Raw genomic sequence first — 22,660 nt, 5'->3', positions numbered from 1 at the left:
CGATTGGTTCCGAGGCTAGTTGAATAGACTACGGGAGTGTTTAATTACTCCGTTATTGGCTCTGTAACCGTTTAAGATGGTTGCCGTTGATAGAACCACCATGATTATTAGCCATATTGTTGGTGTAACGGCGAGCATGACAACAATCACTCAACGATCTCTTGGTATCTTTACTAGCCGCAGCACTCCCGAGTAACTTTCCCACCATAACCATCCGCATGGCACACTCTGCACTGTCCGTAAGAAGCCGCTCTGTGTCCCTGATTGCTTCCTCGAGCGTTGATGGCTGCTGCAGGATGGAAACATAGGCATTGATGCCAACATGGTAATTAAGATCCGCATTCGGTCCGACTGTTCCAGCCAAAGCAATGACTGGGATATGATGCTTCTCCGCACGCATAGCAACTTCCGCTGGAATTTTTCCTCTTGGAGTTTGATCATCGATTCCTCCCTCTGCGGTGAAGACAAGATCGCAATTGTCAAACAAATCATCAAGATTGAAGTACTCCAATATAGCCTCATACCGGGGCCGAAGTACCGCTCCAATGAGCAAGAGTCCCGTCCCCAGACCCCCCGAAGCGCCACTCCCTGGTAACTGGGACACGTTGACTCCCAATGTGCGTTGAGCAACGGTAGCATAGGTATCCATGGCTGCGGCGAGGAGCTCCGTTTGCTGCTCATTGGCTCCTTTCTGTGGCCCATAAACCCGGGCCACTCCTTTTGGACCGCATAGAACATTGTCCCAGTTGCATACAGCTTCAATCTGGACTTCTCTGAGGCGCTGGTGAATGTGAGAGAAGTCAATACCCGCGATGGAGACTAAAGACTGCCCTCCTCCTGCATAAGGCAATTCCATCCCCTTGGCGTCGACGAGTCTTGCTCCTAATGCTTGCAGCATACCAGCACCACCATCACTGGTGCCTGAATCACCACATCCGTGATAATCCGCTGCACATCTTCATCTAATGCTGCAGTAATCAATTGGCCGACACCAAACGTGGTGGTGACGCAAGGATCTCGGCAGGTTCGAGGCACCAAGCTCAATCCCGCCGCTGCAGCCATCTCGATAACCGCGGTCTTTTGCCCAGATCCCTCTAAGATCCCATAGAAAGATGGGATCGGGACCCGGGTTGGACCCATGACGGTGGTATGCCTGATGTTTCCACCCGTAGCTGCCACGAGGGCATGGGTGAACCCCTCTCCGCCGTCAGCCAAGGGAACATTACGGATGGTTGCATCTGGTACACCACGCAGAATACCTCTTTCGATGCAGTCTGCTGCAATGTGTGGCTCAATGCTGCCTTTAAATCCTGTGGGGCAGACGAGTACCCTCATATTACAACAGTAATATAGAAGGACACGAAACTGTGATATCAAGAAGAATATGATGCCAATACTCGTCCCCAATCAGTAAATAGAAAAATTGGAGGTCAATAAAACTTTAACTGAGGTGTAAGAATAGAGACGGGAATCCATCGGTCTATATATGTGCATACATGTAGAGGGAAGTCCCCTGTTGCCTTGCCCAGACGCAGTTCTCCCAGCATCACGCATATCGCTGTGATTGACTCCTATTGGGCCCTTCAATAGCCGTGACGTCCTTGTTTACGCTGTACTGGGTACGACTCCGAGTAAACTAGTCCTCGGGTAGGGGTTTACCCTCTGGTCCAGAATTGTCCAATTTACGTCGATCCATACCGAGTACGAGACTTTCTCTAGCTCCTATTCCACATCACACCTGTAATTCACCGGTGGATTGCATGTTGACGGCTTGTAGACTCGGGAATGATGGGCGGATTGTGCCGAGGAGCACATGAGACGACCTGCAATGGTCAGATCTCATCCGTATTGGGTAGCGGAGTCGAATCAAGGCCGATAGGAATGCCGTCAAAGTAGACCAACAATGTTAATGATTGCCAAAATAAGTTATCCAGTTGCCTGAGAGAGGCGCAGCAAAGATGCCTGTTTGCGTCTTCCCCCTCTCGAAGACCGGGATGATCGACATTCCATCCCTACAAAGAAAACAAAACAGAGCGGATGACTGCGCCACTGCACAAGACCACCTACCCCTCTGGGATTAGATTCTCTTGAGGAGCCCGATAGGGACAGATGTTGCCTAAAGATAGTACTTGGTAGACAGAATTTATCGGGCTAGCCTGGTTTCTGCACCGCCTTGACCGTGAAGGAATTATGCATAGTTGAAGATCGCTGTACGGTATAACACGGTGATCGGCGTCGAATCTGCGGAGATTAATATACCGCGTGCAATATAAGTCCGTCACAGAGTTCACTTTCTTGGAAGCCCAGTCCTTTATTGGTATATACGCTCGTTCATTGTCAATCCTCTACTCGTACGCTTTTCACTCGAATATGACTCCGGCTGTCAAGTACGCCCACGTGCAAGGGTTCACAGATCCTGAAACAGACCCTGAAGACCCCAGCCTGGTAAGACTACTGATGTTCCACTATAGATTGAGGAGACGCTGATACCCGTATCTAGGTAACCTGGGATGGTCCCAATGACCCGGAGAATCCGCTCAATTGGAGCAGGGCGAGGAAATGGACTGTGACGATCCTCGTCTCTTGCTTTACCTTCATCTCTCCCGTCTCCTCCACAATGATCGCACCTGCACTTTCCACCATCGCAGTGGAGTTTGACATCCGAGGAAACATCGAGCAATACCTGGTGATGTCTATTTTCCTCCTCGCATATGCAGTCGGGCCGTTTATAATCGGCCCATTATCCGAAATTTATGGCCGTGTGGTGATCCTGCAGTCTGCCAATCTTTTCTATCTTATTTTCAACACAGTGTGTGGCTTTACACGCTCACGGCAAGAAATTCTGGCATTTCGCTTCTTGAGCGGCCTGGGAGCAAGCGCGCCCCAAGCGGTAAGTTTGACCCCCCCCACTACAGCTCTCCATTTCGTATGTCCTGACTTCAACCCAGATCGGAGGAGGCGTCCTGAGCGATTGCTTCCGGAAAGAAGAGCGCGGAACAGCGACAGCCATCTATAGCGTCATGGCCTTTCTTGGGCCTGCAGTCGCACCAATTGGTAAGTCACTGCACAGTGCGCCCTATCTCTGTCCTGTTTTCAAAAATAGATGCTGAGGAAACCTGACAGCTGGCGGCTACCTGACCCAATATTTGTCGTGGCGATGGGTCTTCTGGGTCGTCTCGATGGCCGACGCGTTGGTTCAATTACTGGCCTTTTTCTTCCTACCTGAGACGTACGCGCCGAAGATTCTTGCGGACAAAAAGAAGCAGCTTCAGCGGAGAACCGGTGACAAATCGCTTCATACGGAATATGAACAGTTGGACCGCTCATTTGGTCAAGTCCTTCGTAAGAATCTTGTCCGACCGTTCGTGATGCTCGGTACACAACCTGCTATTCAGGCTCTCGCTTTATATCGCGGCTACCAGTATGGTCTGATGTATCTAGTGTGAGCACTTCTCTCTACGTATTTCGGCCCAGTTGCTTACTTCTATTAGTCTGGCATCTTTCCCTCTAGTCTGGGAGAATCACTATCATGAAGATAAGGGCACTGCCAGTCTGAACTACCTCTCCCTCGGAGTAGGCTTTATTATCGGCTTGCAATTCTCCGGCCAGGTTCTCGATAAGGTACATTGCATCTTTCCGTGGAATGAACATGTACCAGACAGCTAATTCTAATTGATCCAAGGTCTACAAAGCTCTGCAGCGACACTACAACCATCCAGGCCGCCCAGAATTCCGCATCCCTCTCATGATTCCCGGTGGACTACTCGTTCCCGCTGGTCTGTTTCTTTATGGCTGGACCGCTCAGGTCAAAACCCACTGGATTGTGCCAAATATCGGTGCGGCAATCTTTGCCATCGGCCTGATCATTTCCTTTCAATGTGCACAGACATATGTCGTTGATGCCTACTCACGATACGCCGCGAGTGCGACAGGCGCGGCCGCTTTCGTGCGGACCCTGGCTGGCTTCGGATTTCCGCTTTTCGCAGATAGTCTATACCGGACATTGGGACTTGGCTGGGGCAATAGCTTGTTAGCATTTGTGAGCCTAGCACTGGGCACGGTCGCTCCTATTCTACTCTGGTTCTATGGGGAGTGGCTCCGCGCCAAAAGTCCCTACTGTGCTGGCTAAGTAGAATTGACTAGCGAAGCCAGGTAGTGTATGGCTCATAGGTGTTACTCATGTCCTTATGACTTATTGATAGAATGGTTAGATACATAATTGGTTAGAACATAATATTATCCAGCCACCGAGTCTGGGGACTGGTTCCATGCTGCATACTACCCTTATAGGTCCACTCCTCTCCGACTAGAGCCTCTGAACAAAGCTCGCAGAATCTGTATGGTGCCAAATGGTATCTTGTGACTCATCCGTACCAAATAGTTACAAGTACCCGGCTTGCCAGCACATAATCGAATTCTAGAGCTATTCATGTTCAAGCCTCCTTGTTGTAAAGTATGCACTAAAGGTGGCAGTCTATAGAAGTGTTTGGGCTGCACTCCTAAGGCAGCAGTTTAAATTTAAATTTAGTACCTTGGATATGTCTATTTTCCTCCCGAAAGCACCCACTATTTGCAAGCAATCCCTGGCCTCTGTTTTCTCTCCGTAACCCCGAATCACAATGTGCCTCATCCATTTCCAACATATTTTAATGTGGACTGTAAGTAGTTATCTATTACAGTATTAAACGGTAAGCTACCGTAGAAACTTCACTACTCATACAGGTCATTGTAATTTAATTTACCGGGGATGGCAGAGTGTCTATATATACATGGCTGCATAGAATGTACTATTAATTGCTCGGTGGGATTCTGCGGGGATGACCGCGAGAGCAGTCTATTTTTAATCATTTGGGGACATGGATCTGCTCCCTTCATTTTCTAAGCAGCTCCGAAAGATCCACATGCTAAAAGCGGCAGGCAAAACAAGGCATACCCATTATATAGGATAGGTTTAACAGAAATCTAAATTTTATAATGTTCCCCTTAAAAATCAATATTCGTAAAGTTTTTACCTTGAAAATATAGACATTAAAATAGTATGTAGCATAAATATACCAAGTACTCAGCAAAAAGTAAGTCTACTGTGAAACCTATTCAGTCAGCAGTGTCCAATCGCTAATCACCCGATGCAGCTAATTGCATTAACAGCACCGACTACGATCCGCGTGTTTAGGCAGTTATATTTCTTTGTACCCTGTCTTGTTTGAACTGACAATATCATTTAATCTCATGCCTGATTGTCCTCCGCTTCGGCATCAGTGCAGGCCTTAGTGAGAGAAACAATATCGGGATTCGGGATCCGAAACGCTAGCGCCTTGGCGACTGCTCCGCGTCATCCCACTGAATTGTTTCCATTCCCTGAAATAAAGTGTACGTCGGAGAGAGCATGTTGGCTACGGTGGTTGAATCGGTTGATGGTTGTTGCTACCGTGAAGATATCCTGAAGTAGGCTACAGGCGTGTAGCAAGTATAGTGTTCTTCTGCCCACCATTTCCTTCCTTAAGCTAATGATCATAGCAGATAGCCCTGGCGTCTATCACTAAAACCCAACTTGTAGGAGGTGTAACAGGGCCTGGCGAAACAGGCATCGCAATTTGGCACAACTGCAGTACGCAACTTGCAGGGAAAATTTCCGAATTGGGTCATCAAAAGTCTAGTATTTCGCCCTCATCCTGTAATTGGCTGGCATGGACTGAACCTCGTATTGAAGCAGATCTCTGCCTTTAGAGGGAAGCGCCTTGCTGGTAGAACCGTAACCAACAATGGACTGGTACCGAGACTCGAGGGTGCCTTTACCATCATCCTCCTTTCTCTTCGACTAGGCGTTGATCCTCATATTGCAGTCCTCATCCCATTTGACTCTATTGACTATCTGTCATCGTTCCCCCTCCTATTCTATGTCCCCTTCATTATGGCCAGGACGCGTGCAGCGCCGAGAGAACGTCTTTTGGACGTTGCCAATCGACTCCGGGAGCGAAAGGCTCTAGAAAAGGCAGAGGGATCCGGAAACACCGTACGTATGGAGGCATTTCCCAATAACAATACAGTTCGCTCAGCTGGTGCCCAGCCGCCAGTTGAAGCAGCCTCTCAGGCATGTGCCGTTGGCTCAATGAAGGACCAGAGCCAGCGTAACCATAGCGCCGACACACAACAGGACCGCTTTTCAAACATCACCCCATCCGACTGCTACCCTCAGGATCGCTCGCCCTTGTTCAACATGCTCCCCGCAGAACTGCGCAGAATAATTTACCTCTATGCATTTGTTCAATATGAGTCGCCCTTTAGGTCGTACCCTACGGATGCACCGTATTATCGGCCTGGATGTACCGGGCCAAAATGCATTGATATAGCCCTCCTTTGCACATGCCGCAGGGTTTTCTTCGAGGCGCGGTATATCCCACTCCAAACTGCAGTTCACGATCTCTGGCAACGTGTACCAGCCCCGGAGCAGTACACAACTAATTTCAAGCCTGCTGGCTTTACAAAGGCTGCGCGCGGGCTAACGGAATACCACCTCCCACATATGCAAAACTTTCATTTCTACAGCGACTTGGGCGGTTTTTCTAGTGGGGTACACCTGCATATATCATTCTTTGCGCATCCCCCCTACCAGTATAGATGTAAACCGCGGCATGTAACCATTACCGTTCCCTTCTTCGGTTTCCTGGCATGGCAATATGGACTTGAGCCACAACTGTATGATGATGAAGAGACTTTTCTACTTGCCTGGCCCGATACAATAGAGGAGATCTGCATCCGCTTTGAGTCAATGGAAGTATTTGCAGATACATTGCACGCGATGATGAAAAGGACCATGACCAAGAAAATACCACTTTGCAGTATTGGTGATAACAGTACTGACGCAGTGCCAACGCGTTATCTGTCGGCAGAAGGGACAAAAATGAAGGTATCTAAATGGACTGGGCCGCACTCTCAATTCTTAAAAGACCGTTGGGAAGCAGGCATTGAACATCTAGGTTCTAATCCTTTAGAAGTTCCTGAGCTATGGTATTACACTGTGGAAGCGTCTTGGACGGCGAAAGAGACTAAAACCTGAAGCGGAGATCAAGGTTTGGATCGATATTTCAAGCAAGCCTCTTTGGAGGGACCAGCAGCTCACCTCCTAGGCCCTGAGGACAAAAGAAGGCCACTAGATCTGCTACAGATATCTAGAAGAATCGCCATCATTCGCCTCTCATTGTCTATTTACTTCTATCGTCCACAGAATACATAGCGCCACGTCATAGGCTGTGTTAGCCTAACGGCTCCGTCTTCACTTCACATCGCATGTATCACTGCGCACAATGTTAGAGAGGGGCCTATCTCTGTATCATTGCCCGTGCTGCTCTAGTCCGCGTGTCCGCAATGGATCTGATTCAAGTCCCATATTTTGAGACGCAGTTGGTCCTGATCGCAAAATTATCAGTATTGTTTCGGGAATTGGAGAGGCCTGGTTACCAGACAGTGGAACTGGTGGAAGAGGTCAATCTGCACTACATAATACACTGGCGCCTTGGAGATTGGGACCGTCTTATTCGGCAGTTTCGCGGCCTGGCCCATGGGTATCATCCTGATACCGGCTGTTTTCAATCATGTCAGTATAACACCAATAGAATGGGGACTAGGGGCAGGAGATTAAGTTACCCTGATAGAAATCCTTGTATGCTTGTTCTTTCTCCTCAGTGGGTGGACCCATATACTTGGTTCTGTATCCAAAGGCGGAGTCAATGTCAAGGTTTAATATTGGATTGCATCTCGCGCAGGACCTATAGCCATCACGTTACAATATAATGGCCTAGATGCTGGGAAACATACGATATAAATCATTGGGTTCATAGGAGCTTCGGCCATATCATAGTGAGAAGGGAATAATGATTAAAAAACGAGGACTCCAATTAATGCCCACTGCACATGAGAAGCCTGTGAAACTTCTTCTGTCGCTCTTCACGCCCACTCAGCAATATATAAAAACTTGTACGGCATTTGTTTTGAGGGATCGCTGATAACGATAACTTGGCTATAAGTCTAAGCGTTGACTGCCTCTTCAACGGAGAATGTACCTGGCCTAGGAGGCGAAGATCAGTTGGAAAACCCCTCAACTGCACGACGCGCTGAACAGTGGCTTAGCAGGGGGCCCCTTGCCAGTGTTTCATATGATTAAACTCTATCCTAGCGCAGTTAAGGCTGACGAAAGCTAATATGGCCAGAGGTTCGCAGCGCAATGTTGACTATAGTAATAACTGCAGCAGGTTGCCCAACCAGAACTGTGGCCCACTATCAGCTACTAGACTTGATGTTAACAGTTAAATAGCATATCCCGTAGAGTGTCTTATTATCATACTATATGCGGTGATCTAAACAGTGGTCATCGCAGCAGACACAGTACAATGGCATATAGTAGACAGTATTGGATTAGCCAGGCCTATATGGCCAGGCCACCTCTGTACCGGAAGCAACTCAGCCATTTTTCCCATGCAGGTTGAGCAACGAAAACACAGCACGGGAAAAAGGGATGAGCAGTGTCTCAGATCTGGGCTCCTGTAGAAATAACAGAGATGCACAATGCAAGGGAAACACCCGTGAATTTCTCCCTGTCGAAGCTAGTTCTTTTTTTTTTTTTTTTTTTTTTTTGCATGCTATGTAGCCAGTCTCAGAATGAGATTTTTCATACAATGAGCAATTCTATGTTCCCTTAGCTATCGGATGATTCATGAATGAGTTGCTCAACATCGCACTACTATCCCATGACTTGGACACATGAAGACGATTCCTGAATATTATGTTAAAATAATCCTTCCACTTTTCTGATGTTTTAAGATTCTACTAAGGCTTGCACTGAGTCCCAGCAAGTATCCAGGATGCGAAAATCGGGATCTTGCGGTTCTCAATTAAGGTCAGTGGCAACAGAGCCCGCTATTAAAGGGACGTCATTATCTTATTGTTTAAATGGATAATGTATTATGCAATGATCAAATATAGAGGAATATTTCCTGGATTGAAGAATTCCAAATTTCATATTTAGGTTTTCTATTATATTGCTAGAATTTAATCCATACTTAAGATAGAACTTACTAGACTGCATTCTACAAGGCTACCGGGTAGTTCAAGTCTACTTAGGTATTTCCCTTTATTGCAAAAATTACCCAATATGCACTATGTTTAGCTAATTAGTATATACTGTAGAAACCTCATAGATAGTAAAGGACACTAGAACCGAAAGCAGGGATTCTAACCATATCCAGCCATCTTCAACTGCCAGAAAACCGAATACAACTACCAAGTTCCACGGAACTGCGATGTTGATTTGCGGGCTTTTCTAACCCTTGATTATGCTCCACGATAGACTTTAACGTTTACTTTGCATGAATGCTTGGAACGTGCCATTTCCCGGATCGATCGGTATCCAGACATCTCATGGCTCCCAGATTCGGGCGCGAAGGGTATCGACCAGACTTTAGCGTTGGAAACGCAGGTATATAGTCATTAAGATCACGGAATGACTTTCCATGTCTTCGCCATACTTGGGTCGCCCATAACCTAATATGATCTAGAGGTACTGTAAAACAGTATTGTAGCTCTCTTTCTACATCTTGGTATAGGTCAACAAACAGTTAAGCCTATTTTACTGATGTCATGAAGCCCATCTATCTAGAAATTGAACAAATTGGGGAGCATTAAAACTTGAATTAAAGCTTGAAACTGTGTTAGTTGCGTCATTATGAGTAGATTTGGTGATAAGCCTCTACTCTGACATTATGTGAACATTATGTGCAGCTTAACCGGAGCCGAAATAAGTCTAAATAGATGAACATTATAAGCATCTGACTTTCCCCGTCCCTTCAAGCATCTATGTCTTGAACACAGCAACAACCATGAATATTATTGCTCTACATTTGTGAATACCTAGGTTGTTTACCACCTCGATCGCCTTATCGGCATTGATCACAGAATGAGGGACAATCAAGTCAGGAACGCCGTGCACGGTGGTGAGCAGGGCTATTTCTATACGCTTATCAAGAGTATGGTCCTGTGAAAGGGATTTCTGTATGGTCTTGCCAAGGCAGTAGTCGATATTCGGATAGGGATTTGGTGAAGGCTGTCCAGGTCCAGTACGAAAGTGGCGACACAGACATCATCGGGAATGAGAACTATAATGACTACATTGAGAAAGGATTCGAGCTCCAAGATGGCAAGGCAATGACTTCTACGTTCCTGTTCACTGGGGATCGTTCTGACAGAATCGAACTTCAAACTTCACTATCCAGGATATGGCAAGCTGGACACTGTACGTGGAAGAACATTGGCAGGATGTTGGAGACAAAAAAATTCTAGGCGTTTATGAGCTTGTTAGTGTTGGATCAATCTTCGAGGCTGGTGGGTAAAAAAGATATGAAATTCTCAACCCCCTTTGAGATTCAAATAGTGATTCCTGCTGTGCTCCAGTTCATTCTGTAGTGGAGAGAATTCTTCTTAGTTACACATGAATATGGATTTTTAAGGGCAGTGCTAGTGATATATTTTCTTCTTTTTTCATCGATATGCCTCAGGCTAGGATTTCCTAACCTGTAGTGCATATGAAGAGGCTACTTTTGGTTTAGTATTTAATAAATAGAATACAAGTAGTATCAAATATCAGAGGCAAATATTTTATCCTGCATTAATCCTATGGATGTAGAGAGATAGAAAGTCACAATTGCCATGGAGTTTGGGACTCGGGTGGCTTTTAATAATTCGTATTGCTGGTTGATCTTCACTGGACACTGAGTGGCTCTCTTGCTATACTATTGTTTCTAGCAAATACCCCACTAACTGAGGCCATACATGTTATAAACCTGGCCAGCATGTGAGACTAATTCTATTCATGATATCCAGAAGGGTGTACCTGTTGCAGTTCGGATCGCCACTGTCTGAATACATTTTGGCTCACATAGCTTCATGGAACAAGTCTAGCCTTTATTTATACACTAGACCCCTCAAATAAATATAGAAAGCATGAGATGTCGAATTGAAATCTCAGATATAGCTCTAACCAAATACTGGTCTTACAGACGAATTCAATACCTCCACGAGTGGACTAATATCTCCCATAGACTCAAGATTGAGAACCATCTGCTCAATGTCCTGGACTTTGTTTTGGTCCAGGATACTTCCCACGAGCAGTCTGTATTTCTCCAAGATGAGTTCGTTCGAGATTGGCTCCTTGACGCCTCGAGGTTTGGCGACCGTTTCCTCGACTTTCGTTCCGTCAATAAACTCGACGACCACATGTCCACCGCTGGTCTGATCCAACTTGTCAAACTCCTCATTATGGCGCAGGTTGAACTTCTTTGCGAGGTTCCACACCTCTGGTCTCTCTAGATTGCCATCCCGTTCGGAAAATTGCGCTAACAAGCACTGGCGGTCGACGAACTGGGTGGCGAAGATATACGGCGCACTCATCTGGGCCGCAGTGGATGTAATGGGACGCTCTTCGGGCAACCAGCCGCAGTGGCTGTACGAGGAATGGGATAATTCCACAGAGACCCTCTTCACATTATGGAGATTACTGCCCGCAAAGAGGGTGGGATATTGGCGCTGAAGATTCTCAATTGCTTCGATGGCACCGTGGGTAAGGCCACAACAGGCATACATCTTAATGCGCAGCGCAAAGGTATGCCAAAACGAGCCAAGTTCGGCCGTTACCTCCTGCGGTTTGTACTGTGTGTCTTTCCCGTTGCCTTTAGTGAACATAGTCAGGAATCCCCCATAGGGCCTCTCCAGGACTTTCTTTATTCCCTCATATCCGCCGTGCGCAAGGAGAGCACCCAGCAGGCCATTTCGGGCTGCAAATCCATGTTGTACGCGCTTGATCATGCCACCATATTGGGCGGACATCAAGCCACAGGCCTGTGTACAAGCAATTCCAACTGCGTCTTCCATGAAGTCTGAGGAGAGATCTAGTGTCTTTCCGGCTGCCAGAGCACCGGCCGGAGCCCCGTATATTGCACCACAATGCCACCCATTCACGAGCAGGTCAGCGCCATGAACGGCCTTCCCAATGCGGGGACCGGTCTCAAAGCAGACAATTGCAGCGAGAATGGCCTGGATCCCGGAGACGGCTTTGCGCTCTCGCTTGAGAACCTCGCTCGCCGCAATGATGGATGGAATGGCAATGCTTGCCGCGTGCAGAGGAGCCTCGCTGTGATAGTCATCGAGCTCGGTTGCTTGGATGAAGGCAGCGTTCATCATTGCTGCTGCAACGGGGCCCAATTTCTATAGAGGATAGCGGTCAGAACGATACAAACAGAACGACTGAAGAGGGGGGGCATGCTTGATTGTATCCAATGATGCTACAATAGCCTGGAGCCTCGAAGGCCATGGTCGCCTGGACATATTTCTCTGACCAGGGAACCTTTGCACCGACAAGAGCACATGCGATACCATCGAGAATGAGGTATTTGGCCCTGGCCAGGACACTCTCTGGGATATCCTCCGGCCGAAGATTAGCCACCCAGTGACATAGCTGGGTGGTAGGCCCTGTGTCGGCAGTATGGTTTGCTTTAGTGGCGGGCAACTTTATGTCGAGTTGTTCCGATTCTCCTAGTGTAGAAGGGGACATAGTGATAGATAGTTGATATGTAAGATACTAAGAGCGCATGGATATCGTCAGATACTGCATAACTACTATGACAACGACCTGGACAATTGTTCTTATAGACCCCCGCTCGATAACAACAATCAACCCTAGTCGACCCTACCTGTCCACGCGTACTGCAACTCCAGCAACCTCTCTCAGCGTCGAGAAGCATCTCTACGTCGACGCCATCCCGGATGTTGGGTTGCATCGGAGTTATCGCCGCTCGGTTCAGCGCGGCAAATATAACAACAGTCGGATAAAATTTGGCAGATCTGACAGGCTGCGATCATCGTGCGATTGCCCCATGGATTACTGCATAAGGCAGTTGTTTCCTCGTCGTGATGCTGTTCCAATGATTGCGAAGACGCGATGCCGATTACGACAGGCATGTGAAGTACCGACGCCCGAAATCGCCGCGTTTTCTGGGATTCAATTCCTACAGAGACTAAAAAGGTTGTCTTAAATTACGATCTCGGTTTTAGATTGCATCAAGACACTGCAGATGAGATAGATGTGACAAGCTATTTGGTGCATACAGGAATACGAGATTTAGCATGCTTTTTGTCAGCGAAAATTACCCGAGTGACCATATCCATTCCTGCAACTACTCCGACGGTAAGGATCGCCCGGTCCGTTCGGAAGCGTTGATACGACCCATGATGGTCTCAGAGAACCTCTTCTGTGACGATCCTGGGATAGACACACGTTGTGGTGTTGGACGCAATGGACGTTGTTGTCGATGTTGCAGTCCCATGGCACCCTCTTACATGGTTATAAGGTACACTGTCGGAACGTGAGTCGTGATGTCTAGGTCTCAGGATAATTCTATAACTCTCCCTTATTCTGTGTACTCTGTACGTACACTATGGCCAGCGCCCACGTCGCATCTCCTCCCCGGCAAGTGGCGTCCATGCCACAGCTCCAGAAAAAACATGTACAGTCCAGAAATCTCTTTCTATCTGCATAGTAGGCTAATAGAATCTGTAGACAAAGGGCCTTCCAGCACTAATCGCCGGCGCCTGTGCCGGAGCCACAGAAATCACCATCACGTATCCATTTGAGTGTGAGCACCCATATTAATTTCTCTTCCATTTATTACTAACTCAAGAGCCGTCAGCGGCCAAAACCCGATCCCAGCTAAAACGGGGCGTCAGCGAAGAGGTACAGGCAACCCTCGCGTCGCGATTGAAGGGCTGGTACGTCGGATATACTGCGTCAGTGACCGGAACCACGATCAAAGCAGCCATCCGTATGGAGACCCGACGACGAAAGTGGCAATCGCTTTCCATCCCTAGTCATGGGCGAAAAGATGACGCTGACGCTAAGCAGAATTCGCTTCATATCATTTGTATTCCTCCGCTCTGGCTGGCCCAAATGGGGAGATGTCAGCCACTAAGACCCTAGTCGCTGGCTTTGCTGCAGGAGTCACTGAATCAGTTCTGGCCGTGACTCCATTTGAATGCATTAAAACCAAAATGTAAGGCCCTGATGCCACGCTGCACCCTCGTTGGTGGCTAGCCGGCTGACCTGCTTGGGCTAGGATCCATGCCAGAAGGCTGGGGAATGCGCAGATGAACACCGTGACGGGGGCTGTCCTGACGATTCTCCGCGAGCAAGGTCCTCGGGGGTTTTTTGCGGCCGTCGTTCCTACCACGCTGCGCCAGTCTAGTAACGCTGCGGTCAAGTTTGGCGTGTATAGTCAGCTTATGCAGCGTGCAAAGAGATCCGGCAAGGACGGAAAAGTGCATCCCCTCGTGGCCGTCCTCATCGGGTCAGTCAGTGGTCTCTGCTGTGCCTGCTCGACACAGCCGTTAGATGTGGTGAAAACTAGGTAAGTATTAGAAAGAACACAGCATTACTGGTACTGACAATGAGAAGAATGCAGTCTATCCAAGCTCAGCATATCTATGGCAACGCGTTCAACTGCGTGCGGGTTATCCTGCGTGAAGAGGGAATTGCAGCGTTCTGGTCGGGTATCTGGCATCGACTGGGGAGATTGTCAGTTGCATCGGCGATTATGTTTCCAGTGTAAGAATTGATGCCTCCGCTTGTTCTCTTGTCTATTGCTTACATACAGTTAAGATATGAGAACACGTATAAGCTTCTGACTACGCCACGATGGAAGTCGTCCGGAGAGGTGATTGTCTAGACGGAGTCTGGGTTGGTTTCAATTGCTTCCGCTAGTTCTGGATTTATTTTTGAATATAAGATCCTTTCTAAGAGTACGCAGTAGCAAAATATGTACATAAACATGTCCTGCCTTACAACTTGTCGGAGCGCTCCAGAGTCTTAGGGAAGAGGCGATGCTGATTATCGGAGAACCATTTGGCATCGTGGGAAGTAATCAATTCCAGTTCGACACCGTCTTCCTCGGCTGCGAGTTGTAGATTCCTCAGAAGGGCGAACATCTCCTCTGCAGCTTTCTGGTCTGTATGGACACACAATGTTCGCCCCTGATCATCGGTCCACGTTGCAATCCGCTCTTCCCCGGTCAAGAGTCCAACATGATGATACGTGTCTCCGCCTAGATACACCCACCGGCGGGGACCCGTACGACATAACAGATTCACATGGCCCTGTAAATGCCCCGGAGACGGAATCACGTAGACGGACCCATCCTGGAAGATGTCCATGGCTGCGGGGAACGGAGTGAGCGGTCCCCAGGTGAGTCTGGAGTCCGTTATGTCAGCTCTCACGCTGTCATCCGACGGGGGCAGTTCGACGACATGGCGATCCTGCAGGAGGACCCGATCGAAGCAGGCGTGGGATCCTGCTCCCAGGAGTTCTCCTTGGCTGAGAAGATCCAGCGAGCCGTGACCCACCACGAAGCTGGCGTGCGGGAATTCAGACGGTTCCCCGGTGTGGTCCCAGTGGACATGACTGTATATCACCAGATCGACCCTCGTATTCGGAATTCCAGCAGCGGACAACGATCTCCTCACGCTGGGACCAAATGTGACCGGCTGCCGATGCTGAAGGTGGGACTGCTGGGCCGGCGTGTAGTTCTCCGGCGTCTCTCGAAGACCAAGATCAAACAGAATGTGGGACGCCCTCTGGACCCGGTCCGTGTCAGAGGTTGGTTGACGAGTGATGAGAAATGCCATGCACGGCAAGGGCATTGTCTCCTCTCGGTTGGTGACCCCCTCGACGAAGGCCCATTTTGGGGCCGTGATCAGGCCTGCGGGAATCGCAGAGACAGAAACATAACTCTGATTAGGGCGCGCAGGAGGCAGAATCATGATGATTTGGTGGTAAGCGATGCGAATGGAATGGATTTCGGATGCTTCTGCTTCTCTAGTAGAAGAGGGGGCGTGTAAATAGCTAAATTACTCCCCATATGGTGCAGCAAATGGGACTGTACCATGCAGTATACAGAAGGGGAATTCGGCATCGGAATCGCCTGCGACGCAGATCGTCTGGTTTCATGGAACGGGGAAGTCAATCCTGCAGGTGCCACAGTCATTGTAACCATCAATATTGCCCTGCCGAAGTTACCACCATCATACGAGTTTAGCCCTGCCGATGTCATGAATCCTGGAATGAGGGGAGTCTGCCTAACGTCTCAGATCCACATGTGCATTGTACAGAGTATTGCGTCCGCGGCTAAGCGGAGTTTTATGAATATAAATTGACATTGCGCAGACAGCCCATGCATCACCGTATAGTTCCACGCAGTCCAACTGACCCGAAACATCGACCTCCCTACTTTCTTCAATCACTTCTCCCTTCCAGTCTAAAGCCTTCACTATGACGGTGAGCCCGCCACTCATCAGCAAACCCACCAATGCGGAGCCATTGAAACGTTCTGGCAAACTGGAGGAGTATAGGCACAAAATCAGCGTGCCGGCCATTGGCACGGAATTCCTCGATGTGGATCTTGTGGGGCTGATGGAGGCACCCAATGCTGATGAACTTCTGCGAGACATCGCCGTACTTGGTTCGTGCATGAATGGTATTGCCCATGTGTCCAGACTAACTCCATATCTCTTCATTTCAGTCTCTGAGCGGGGGGTAGTCATGTTCCGCAACCAAACTCGTCTGGACGCGGAGAAGCACAAGGAGCTCATTGACAGACTTGGTGCTCTTTCTGGCCGACCCAAGGCAAATGGACTCCTGAAGCACGTTTTGCATCCTTTCTACGACGATGATCCAGAGGTCATCACGTTGATCCCGGAGCGGGTTGCATCACGCTACGGTTTCACCGAGTCCAGCTACAAGCGACAAAACCATTCCAAGGAGTGGCATACGGACATGGCGTTTGAGAAAGACCCTCCGGCATACTCCTCGTTGAAGCTTGCGGATGTGCCTAAAACAGGTGGTGGTAGGTACATACTTTCAATGCACTAATCCACCCTTCCTGACGTGATGCTAACGACTTCATTAGACACAATGTGGGTCTCACTTTACGATGCGTACGACCGGTAAGTCTCATCCTCCCCACCAGTGGCACCGACTAACTCCTTCGATCATCAGTCTAAGCGCCCCTTTTCAACGATTGTTCGAAGGTCTCACGGCCACCTGGGCCATGCCATCTTATCGGACCTACGAGAAGGACCCCAAATCCTACAAGGGCCCTCGTGGATCCCCGCGAAACGCGGACTTTGATTTCGAGGCCATTCATCCTTGTGTGCGCACCAACCCAGTCACGGGCTGGAAGGCCTTATGGGTGGGCGGGGGCCATTGTGCCTTCGTCAACAACGTGACGCCGGAGGAAAATTCCGACCTGATGAATGTGGTGCAGCGGTTAATCACGGCCAACCACGACATCCAGGTTCGGTATCGTTGGGAGCACAGCAACGACATTGGTATGTACAACCAGCCCAATAAGGCAGGACTACTGCAGCTAAATCAACGATCACTAATTTGGTAATTGTAGCCATTTGGGACAATCGATGCTGTCTGCATATCCCCACCCGTGACCAAGAAGGCAAGAGACTCGGGTACCGGGTGCTGTCCGTCGGAGAAACCCCCTATTACGACCCGAAGAGCATCTCCAAGCTCGAGGAGATGGAAGCGTTGTATCCAGAACGCCTCACGGACAAGGATTGGAGGACCGCTAACCTGCTGGGAGCGAATGGGAGTGGCACCAAAGACTATCGGTGGTCAGCTTGAGCAGCTGGCGCTTAGTTTAAAGATGATCAGGGGTGTGTTATAAGCGAGATGGACATAGTCTGTACTACATAGCAGTTCCGAATGGATGGGTGGAGAATTCTTCACTCGTATATGCATGTCAGATTCGAACTAGAGGCGGAGGTCATCTCCCGCGGACCGCATTGCCGATGCTTGGTCACTACAAGCCTTGACGAGGATGAGCTTCTAGCGAGGTAGTATCCTCTAATCCATGCCACAAGTTTAGTCTACAGTAGTTTTCTGTACGGGCTCGATATTGGCAATTAGTAATGACGACCTGTGCCGACATCCGTCTCGGATCTGCAATTCTTTGTCGATCCTGCAACAACAATTATTAATCCTCTAGAGGTTCACAGGGTTCATGATCCGGGCAATTTTAGACGACCCTCTCGGTCGCCCTTGAGTCAGTTTGGTTGGATCTCTCCGCTGAGCCAACGCTCGACGGCCTGGTACTTGTCGCGGGTTCGCACTCACCCTACCCTATTCTCTGATCATGGTACCAGAACAGAGAGATCCGGAGTTGGTGGTTTGGGAAGGCCCCGATGACCCCGAGCATCCGCATAATTGGGCATTATGGCGAAAGCTACGAGTCGTGGTGTTACTCACCTTGTTGACGCTGGTGATTACCATCCAGAGTAGCATCTTTGGCACTGGCGCGGAGGAATTCGCTCGCGAGTTCCACGTGAGCAACGAGGTGACCATCCTAGGAACCAGCCTGTTTCTCGTTGTGAGTGTCAAATATTTCGATTCATTCGACCGAAGAAAGCAAACTCAATTTTGCGGCTATTAGGGTTTCGCCGTTGGTCCCCCATTCTGGGCCCCTATATCGGAGAGATACGGTCGAAAATGGCCCATGATAATTGGCGTCATAATCTGCTCCTTCTTCACCCTCATGGTCCCCCTCGGTCCGAATCTGGGCTGCGTCCTCGCGGGTCGCTTCTTATCGGGTCTCTTTGGGAACGCTCCCATCTCCATCGTTGGTGGTGCAGCGACGGATAATTGGAACGCCATTGACCGCGGGATCGCGCTGGGCGTGGTGATCGGAGTGGTTTTCAGTGGGCCGATGATGGGACCGATCATCGGGGGGTTTGTCACGGCTCATCTGCATTGGAAGTGGAATATGTGGCTGATGGTGATCTGGGGCTTCGCAATGGCGCTGATCTGTGCTGTATTCCTCGAAGAGTCGTATGTGCCGGTTGCACTCGTCCACAAGGCCAAAAGACTGAGGAAGAAAACCGGGAATCCAAACTTGACCTGTGAATTGGAACAGGCTGGGTTCGATTTCCAGCGCCTGGTGCGAGTATATCTCGTTCGTCCTTGGAGTGAGTATCGTGGCCGTGACCTTGTATGCCTCTACTAAAGATATACACAAGAACTATTCGCGACGGAACCCATCCTCGTCTTTGTCACCATCTATCAATCCTTCATCTACGGTATCGTCTATCTCTTCTTCACTTCGATTCCCATTGAATTCAAATCCATCCGCGGATGGCAGCCACAGTTATCCGAACTCCCCCTGGTAGCGCTGCTCATCGGCGTCTTGATCGGCAGTATGATTAACATCTTCTACACGAAACGAGTCCTCGCCCGACAAGTAGCAGCCGCCAGAGGGAGCCTAATCCCGGAGCAGCGCTTACCACTCATGATTGTCGGTGGAATGATGTTTCCGGCGGGACTATTCTGGTTCGCATGGACATCGTCCCCGGGCGTTCCTTGGCCGGCAATGGTCCTCGCCGGTCTTCCAACTGGGACGGGGATGTTTCTCATCTGGATCCAGTGCTTCACTTATATCATTGATGTGTACCTTCCATTTGCGAACAGTGCCATTGCCATTAATAGTCTGGTACGAAGTCTATTCGGCGCTGGGTTCCCCCTGTTCACTCCCGCCATGTATCACCGTTTAGGGTTCTCGTGGGCAACGAGCTTACTGGCTTTCCTGGGAGTGGCGATGATCCCTGTTCCCATCGTGTTCTATCGATATGGGCAGAAGATTCGATCCTGGTCGAAATTCTCCGTGAAGGATATATAATCTCTATGAATGATGCCGATGCCAAGGGCGGATCGGCTTCTCATGGATACCTGAGCATTAACGTCCCTCTGACCTTGAATTCTGGATGGCATGCGGTGGCATGTACCGCATACAGGTCAAGTACTCAGTCTAGGAAGAAGGTAAATAAGCAAGGGACCGATATAGAGCCATGTGGATAAATAACATATGTGGCGTGGTTTCTATGCAAATAAAAGTCATAATGAACTATTATATCTGTTAGTGCTCACCAAACTTTGGACAAGTTTTTTAATGATTATTTGCTGGTCTTTAGGTTCTCGCCGTGTCTATAATTATGGCAAAATTGTAAAAACTTTCACCATACGGAATATGTATATTACTATTATTGGATCTGTACATAGCGTAGCAGTGCTGTACAAGTAGACAAATATATAAACAATGCAACCTGGACGTTCAATATCTATTTTACATTATTTTTATAATCCTATGATGCTCTACTATTATTATGCAAATGTAAAGTTCTCGTCTCATGATTGGAGGATGACAACCAATTCTAAAATATAAGGCATTGTTGCGAGCCGCTACAATACATCACTTACTGAAAACAGTAAAATCGATACAGAAATAAACATATGGCCATAGCCATAGGTGAGTATGTTCCAGTGACAGTTTCAGATATTTACAGGCACCCTTATTTGTCTAAGGCGAAGAGTTTTGTGTCCCAGGGTTCCTCGTTTCGATCGAGCTCCTAACACCAGTCTTGTCGCTCTACACGTCGGAGTTTAAGTTCCTGGCGCCAATCTAGCACTAGCTGTCATTCAAGTTTGCCTTATCCCTTATCTAGATAACATCTGATTTATTCGAGCAGGACAGTGCTGCAAAACCGGGCTCGAAAACTCACAGTCTATCAATGGGGTAAGAACGACGGCAACAGGAACTGGGAGAAGCCGACAATTTGAGAGTCATGACTCTGCGAGTATCGATCGTGGCGACCTAGATATGCGACCATAAATGATGCTTCCTATTTTTGTCGTCATAATCGATTTGCCACATATAGTCGCTTGCCTGCATTTGAGCTCATTGTATATACCCGATGTCACGAAACGCTCGTTCCAAAATCTCTCGAATCACTGGCTGTTTTCGCAGGTTATATTTGGCGTGCCTCTCTCCTGCCTTTATTGTCTCTTCCGCCGCCTGCCTCTTTGTCTGCGCATATAGCTCTCGGTCCTCGGTGCATTTTATTAGCCAGTCTCGAAGCAGGCAATGCCTTACAACTTCGGGACAATCCGGCCCAAAGATGTGGAGGTTTGCGGTGGGTTCATAGCAGCTGAAAAAGCGATGCTGGTGCCAGCTCCGCTCGCGTGTGCGAAACTGAAAACCTACATCTTCGAGCAAGGGAACGTATGAGGTCTCGTCCGTGGGATCGATGACAGTGAGATCAATATCCACTACATCCTTGGCAGGAAGGCCAGGGACAGAGGTTGAACCAATGTGGGTGATAGCGACAACCCTGGAGCCAAGGGCTGTTTCAATGCGCGATTTGAGCAGCTGATAGCGTTGAGGCCAGGAGGGATCTGGTTCAACGATTTCAATTTTGTTGGGTTCCCTGCGGTCGGAGATCCTTTCAATCTTGCTGGGATCAAAGTCAGCGTGCTTGATGATTGCCTCGATGGATGGTGGCATCCCGAGAATATGTGGAGTAAGACAACCGACAGACTCGAAGGGAAAATGGATTCTGGAAAGCTACAACGTGCCCAGACACGGAGCTATAATATGAAAATGTCATTCTTCGGGCATCCTGCCACGATGATCACTCGGGGATTTGGCAGTGACTCATTCAACCCCACAACGGCTGGGTCGTGAACTCCTACAGTGCCTATGCAGACCCAGGTGAAATAGTAATTAGCGCCGGAACTGCTTACAAGATAATTTGTTGAAGTCGACAATATTTATACAAGGGCACGGAGAAAGAATCCAGAGTCCAGCTTACTATACCTTACACGAGTATTTACGAGGAAACACACTCTGTTCCGTTAGCTTTGCACTTTCCGTTCTGGGATTTTGCGGTCCTATCCGATTCCCAACGTTTGCCTGGCACGACATTTCTCAAGCATGTTGCTAGTCATCCCTCATCCATCCAGTGGAGTGCCAGGTCAGACTAAGCATCATGATCTTTCTGCAAGCTTCAAATATATACGGGCCACGTGACAGGCAATGTATGTTGGAATATTGGGTTATCCCTCTGCTGCATTGTCTTAGTTAGCATTTGTATTAATCACCGAGCTGCGCATCTCTGTATTGCATATAAAATAGCACTTCTTATAAGCCTAATATCTTAACAACAACAGGTCAACAGGGCCTAAAATCTATAACATATAATAATACAATAGCACATATATAGATACTAAGCCTAGAATCTTGTAGGATTTTTAGTTCTTTATACTTCAGAAATACATTTAAATTCAGTGGTATTTAAAATAATCATGTATTATATGTCGCAGGCTACGCTTGTATATTGCTCGCCTTCTCCGCTACAATTGGCGCATATGATTGGTCCGCTTATTGCAGTCACATGACCCCTCGTAGTATGAGAACGCACGCTTCTTTCCTCTTCCCCTTTTACTTTCTTCCTCCCAGCGATTCCTCTGTGTATATTACCTAGTCTTTAGATAGCAAGGCGTTTCGCCCCTTTACATTATAGGTCAGTAAAAATCTTAAAAATTGTAATTGTTGAAAACCAGGATGCCTAAGGCACCTTCGGATATCCTAGTCCCGCAGCTATCTGATATATCACATTCAGGGGCTAAGGGACACGTAGACATAAGGAAGCGTTTGTCTACGCTCTCTCTCCTAGATAGTTGAATATACTCACCATGCGATACTAGATCGCACCGATAGTTCAATAT

At 48.3% G+C, this 22,660-nt stretch overlaps 9 protein-coding genes across 9 annotated transcripts; 5 read left to right on the top strand and 4 right to left on the bottom strand.

Moving 5' to 3' along the window:
- Positions 1 to 52: 52 nt before the first annotated feature.
- Positions 53 to 1,140, bottom strand: ATNIH1004_005256 (glycerate kinase family protein; the record flags this gene model as incomplete). The annotated part of the gene is made up of 2 exons (XM_033569910.1): positions 53 to 781; positions 901 to 1,140. 2 exons carry the CDS (start codon positions 1,138 to 1,140, stop codon positions 53 to 55), a joined length of 969 nt encoding a protein of 322 aa, XP_033428716.1.
- Positions 1,141 to 2,370: 1,230 nt separating this feature from the next.
- Positions 2,371 to 4,129, top strand: ATNIH1004_005255 (MFS transporter; the record flags this gene model as incomplete). Its single annotated transcript, XM_033569909.1, has 6 exons — positions 2,371 to 2,445; positions 2,501 to 2,890; positions 2,949 to 3,054; positions 3,124 to 3,442; positions 3,492 to 3,621; positions 3,683 to 4,129. 6 exons carry the CDS (start codon positions 2,371 to 2,373, stop codon positions 4,127 to 4,129), a joined length of 1,467 nt encoding a protein of 488 aa, XP_033428715.1.
- Positions 4,130 to 5,911: 1,782 nt separating this feature from the next.
- Positions 5,912 to 7,127, top strand: ATNIH1004_005254 (uncharacterized protein; the record flags this gene model as incomplete). The annotated part of the gene is made up of 2 exons (XM_033569908.1): positions 5,912 to 6,907; positions 6,993 to 7,127. The coding sequence occupies 2 exons, from the start codon at positions 5,912 to 5,914 to the stop codon at positions 7,125 to 7,127; spliced, it is 1,131 nt and encodes a 376-aa protein (XP_033428714.1).
- A 3,898-nt stretch (positions 7,128 to 11,025) lies between these two features.
- Positions 11,026 to 12,598, bottom strand: CAD1 (MmgE/PrpD family protein; the record flags this gene model as incomplete). Its single annotated transcript, XM_033569907.1, has 2 exons — positions 11,026 to 12,252; positions 12,392 to 12,598. The coding sequence occupies 2 exons, from the start codon at positions 12,596 to 12,598 to the stop codon at positions 11,026 to 11,028; spliced, it is 1,434 nt and encodes a 477-aa protein (XP_033428713.1).
- Positions 12,599 to 13,481: 883 nt separating this feature from the next.
- Positions 13,482 to 14,648, top strand: ATNIH1004_005252 (uncharacterized protein; the record flags this gene model as incomplete). Its single annotated transcript, XM_033569906.1, has 6 exons — positions 13,482 to 13,550; positions 13,604 to 13,679; positions 13,734 to 13,865; positions 13,946 to 14,093; positions 14,157 to 14,447; positions 14,495 to 14,648. 6 exons carry the CDS (start codon positions 13,482 to 13,484, stop codon positions 14,646 to 14,648), a joined length of 870 nt encoding a protein of 289 aa, XP_033428712.1.
- Positions 14,649 to 14,877: 229 nt separating this feature from the next.
- On the bottom strand, positions 14,878 to 15,855 carry ATNIH1004_005251 (MBL fold metallo-hydrolase; the record flags this gene model as incomplete). The annotated part of the gene is made up of 1 exon (XM_033569905.1): positions 14,878 to 15,855. One exon carries the CDS (start codon positions 15,853 to 15,855, stop codon positions 14,878 to 14,880), a length of 978 nt encoding a protein of 325 aa, XP_033428711.1.
- A 508-nt stretch (positions 15,856 to 16,363) lies between these two features.
- ATNIH1004_005250 (TauD/TfdA dioxygenase family protein) lies at positions 16,364 to 17,728 on the top strand (the record flags this gene model as incomplete). The annotated part of the gene is made up of 5 exons (XM_033569904.1): positions 16,364 to 16,553; positions 16,614 to 16,937; positions 17,001 to 17,037; positions 17,090 to 17,421; positions 17,493 to 17,728. 5 exons carry the CDS (start codon positions 16,364 to 16,366, stop codon positions 17,726 to 17,728), a joined length of 1,119 nt encoding a protein of 372 aa, XP_033428710.1.
- A 511-nt stretch (positions 17,729 to 18,239) lies between these two features.
- On the top strand, positions 18,240 to 19,775 carry ATNIH1004_005249 (MFS transporter; the record flags this gene model as incomplete). Its single annotated transcript, XM_033569903.1, has 3 exons — positions 18,240 to 18,473; positions 18,537 to 19,068; positions 19,120 to 19,775. The coding sequence occupies 3 exons, from the start codon at positions 18,240 to 18,242 to the stop codon at positions 19,773 to 19,775; spliced, it is 1,422 nt and encodes a 473-aa protein (XP_033428709.1).
- Positions 19,776 to 20,831: 1,056 nt separating this feature from the next.
- Positions 20,832 to 21,437, bottom strand: ATNIH1004_005248 (GrpB family protein; the record flags this gene model as incomplete). The annotated part of the gene is made up of 1 exon (XM_033569902.1): positions 20,832 to 21,437. One exon carries the CDS (start codon positions 21,435 to 21,437, stop codon positions 20,832 to 20,834), a length of 606 nt encoding a protein of 201 aa, XP_033428708.1.
- Between the last annotated feature and the right edge of the window lie 1,223 nt (positions 21,438 to 22,660).

This window comes from Aspergillus tanneri (assembly GCF_003426965.1).
Source record: "Aspergillus tanneri strain NIH1004 chromosome Unknown AapTan_3_pilon_pilon_pilon, whole genome shotgun sequence".
NCBI lineage: Eukaryota > Fungi > Ascomycota > Eurotiomycetes > Eurotiales > Aspergillaceae > Aspergillus > Aspergillus tanneri.
Note: the sequence above shows the minus strand (reverse complement) of the source record. Positions and strands in the feature narration are given on the sequence as shown.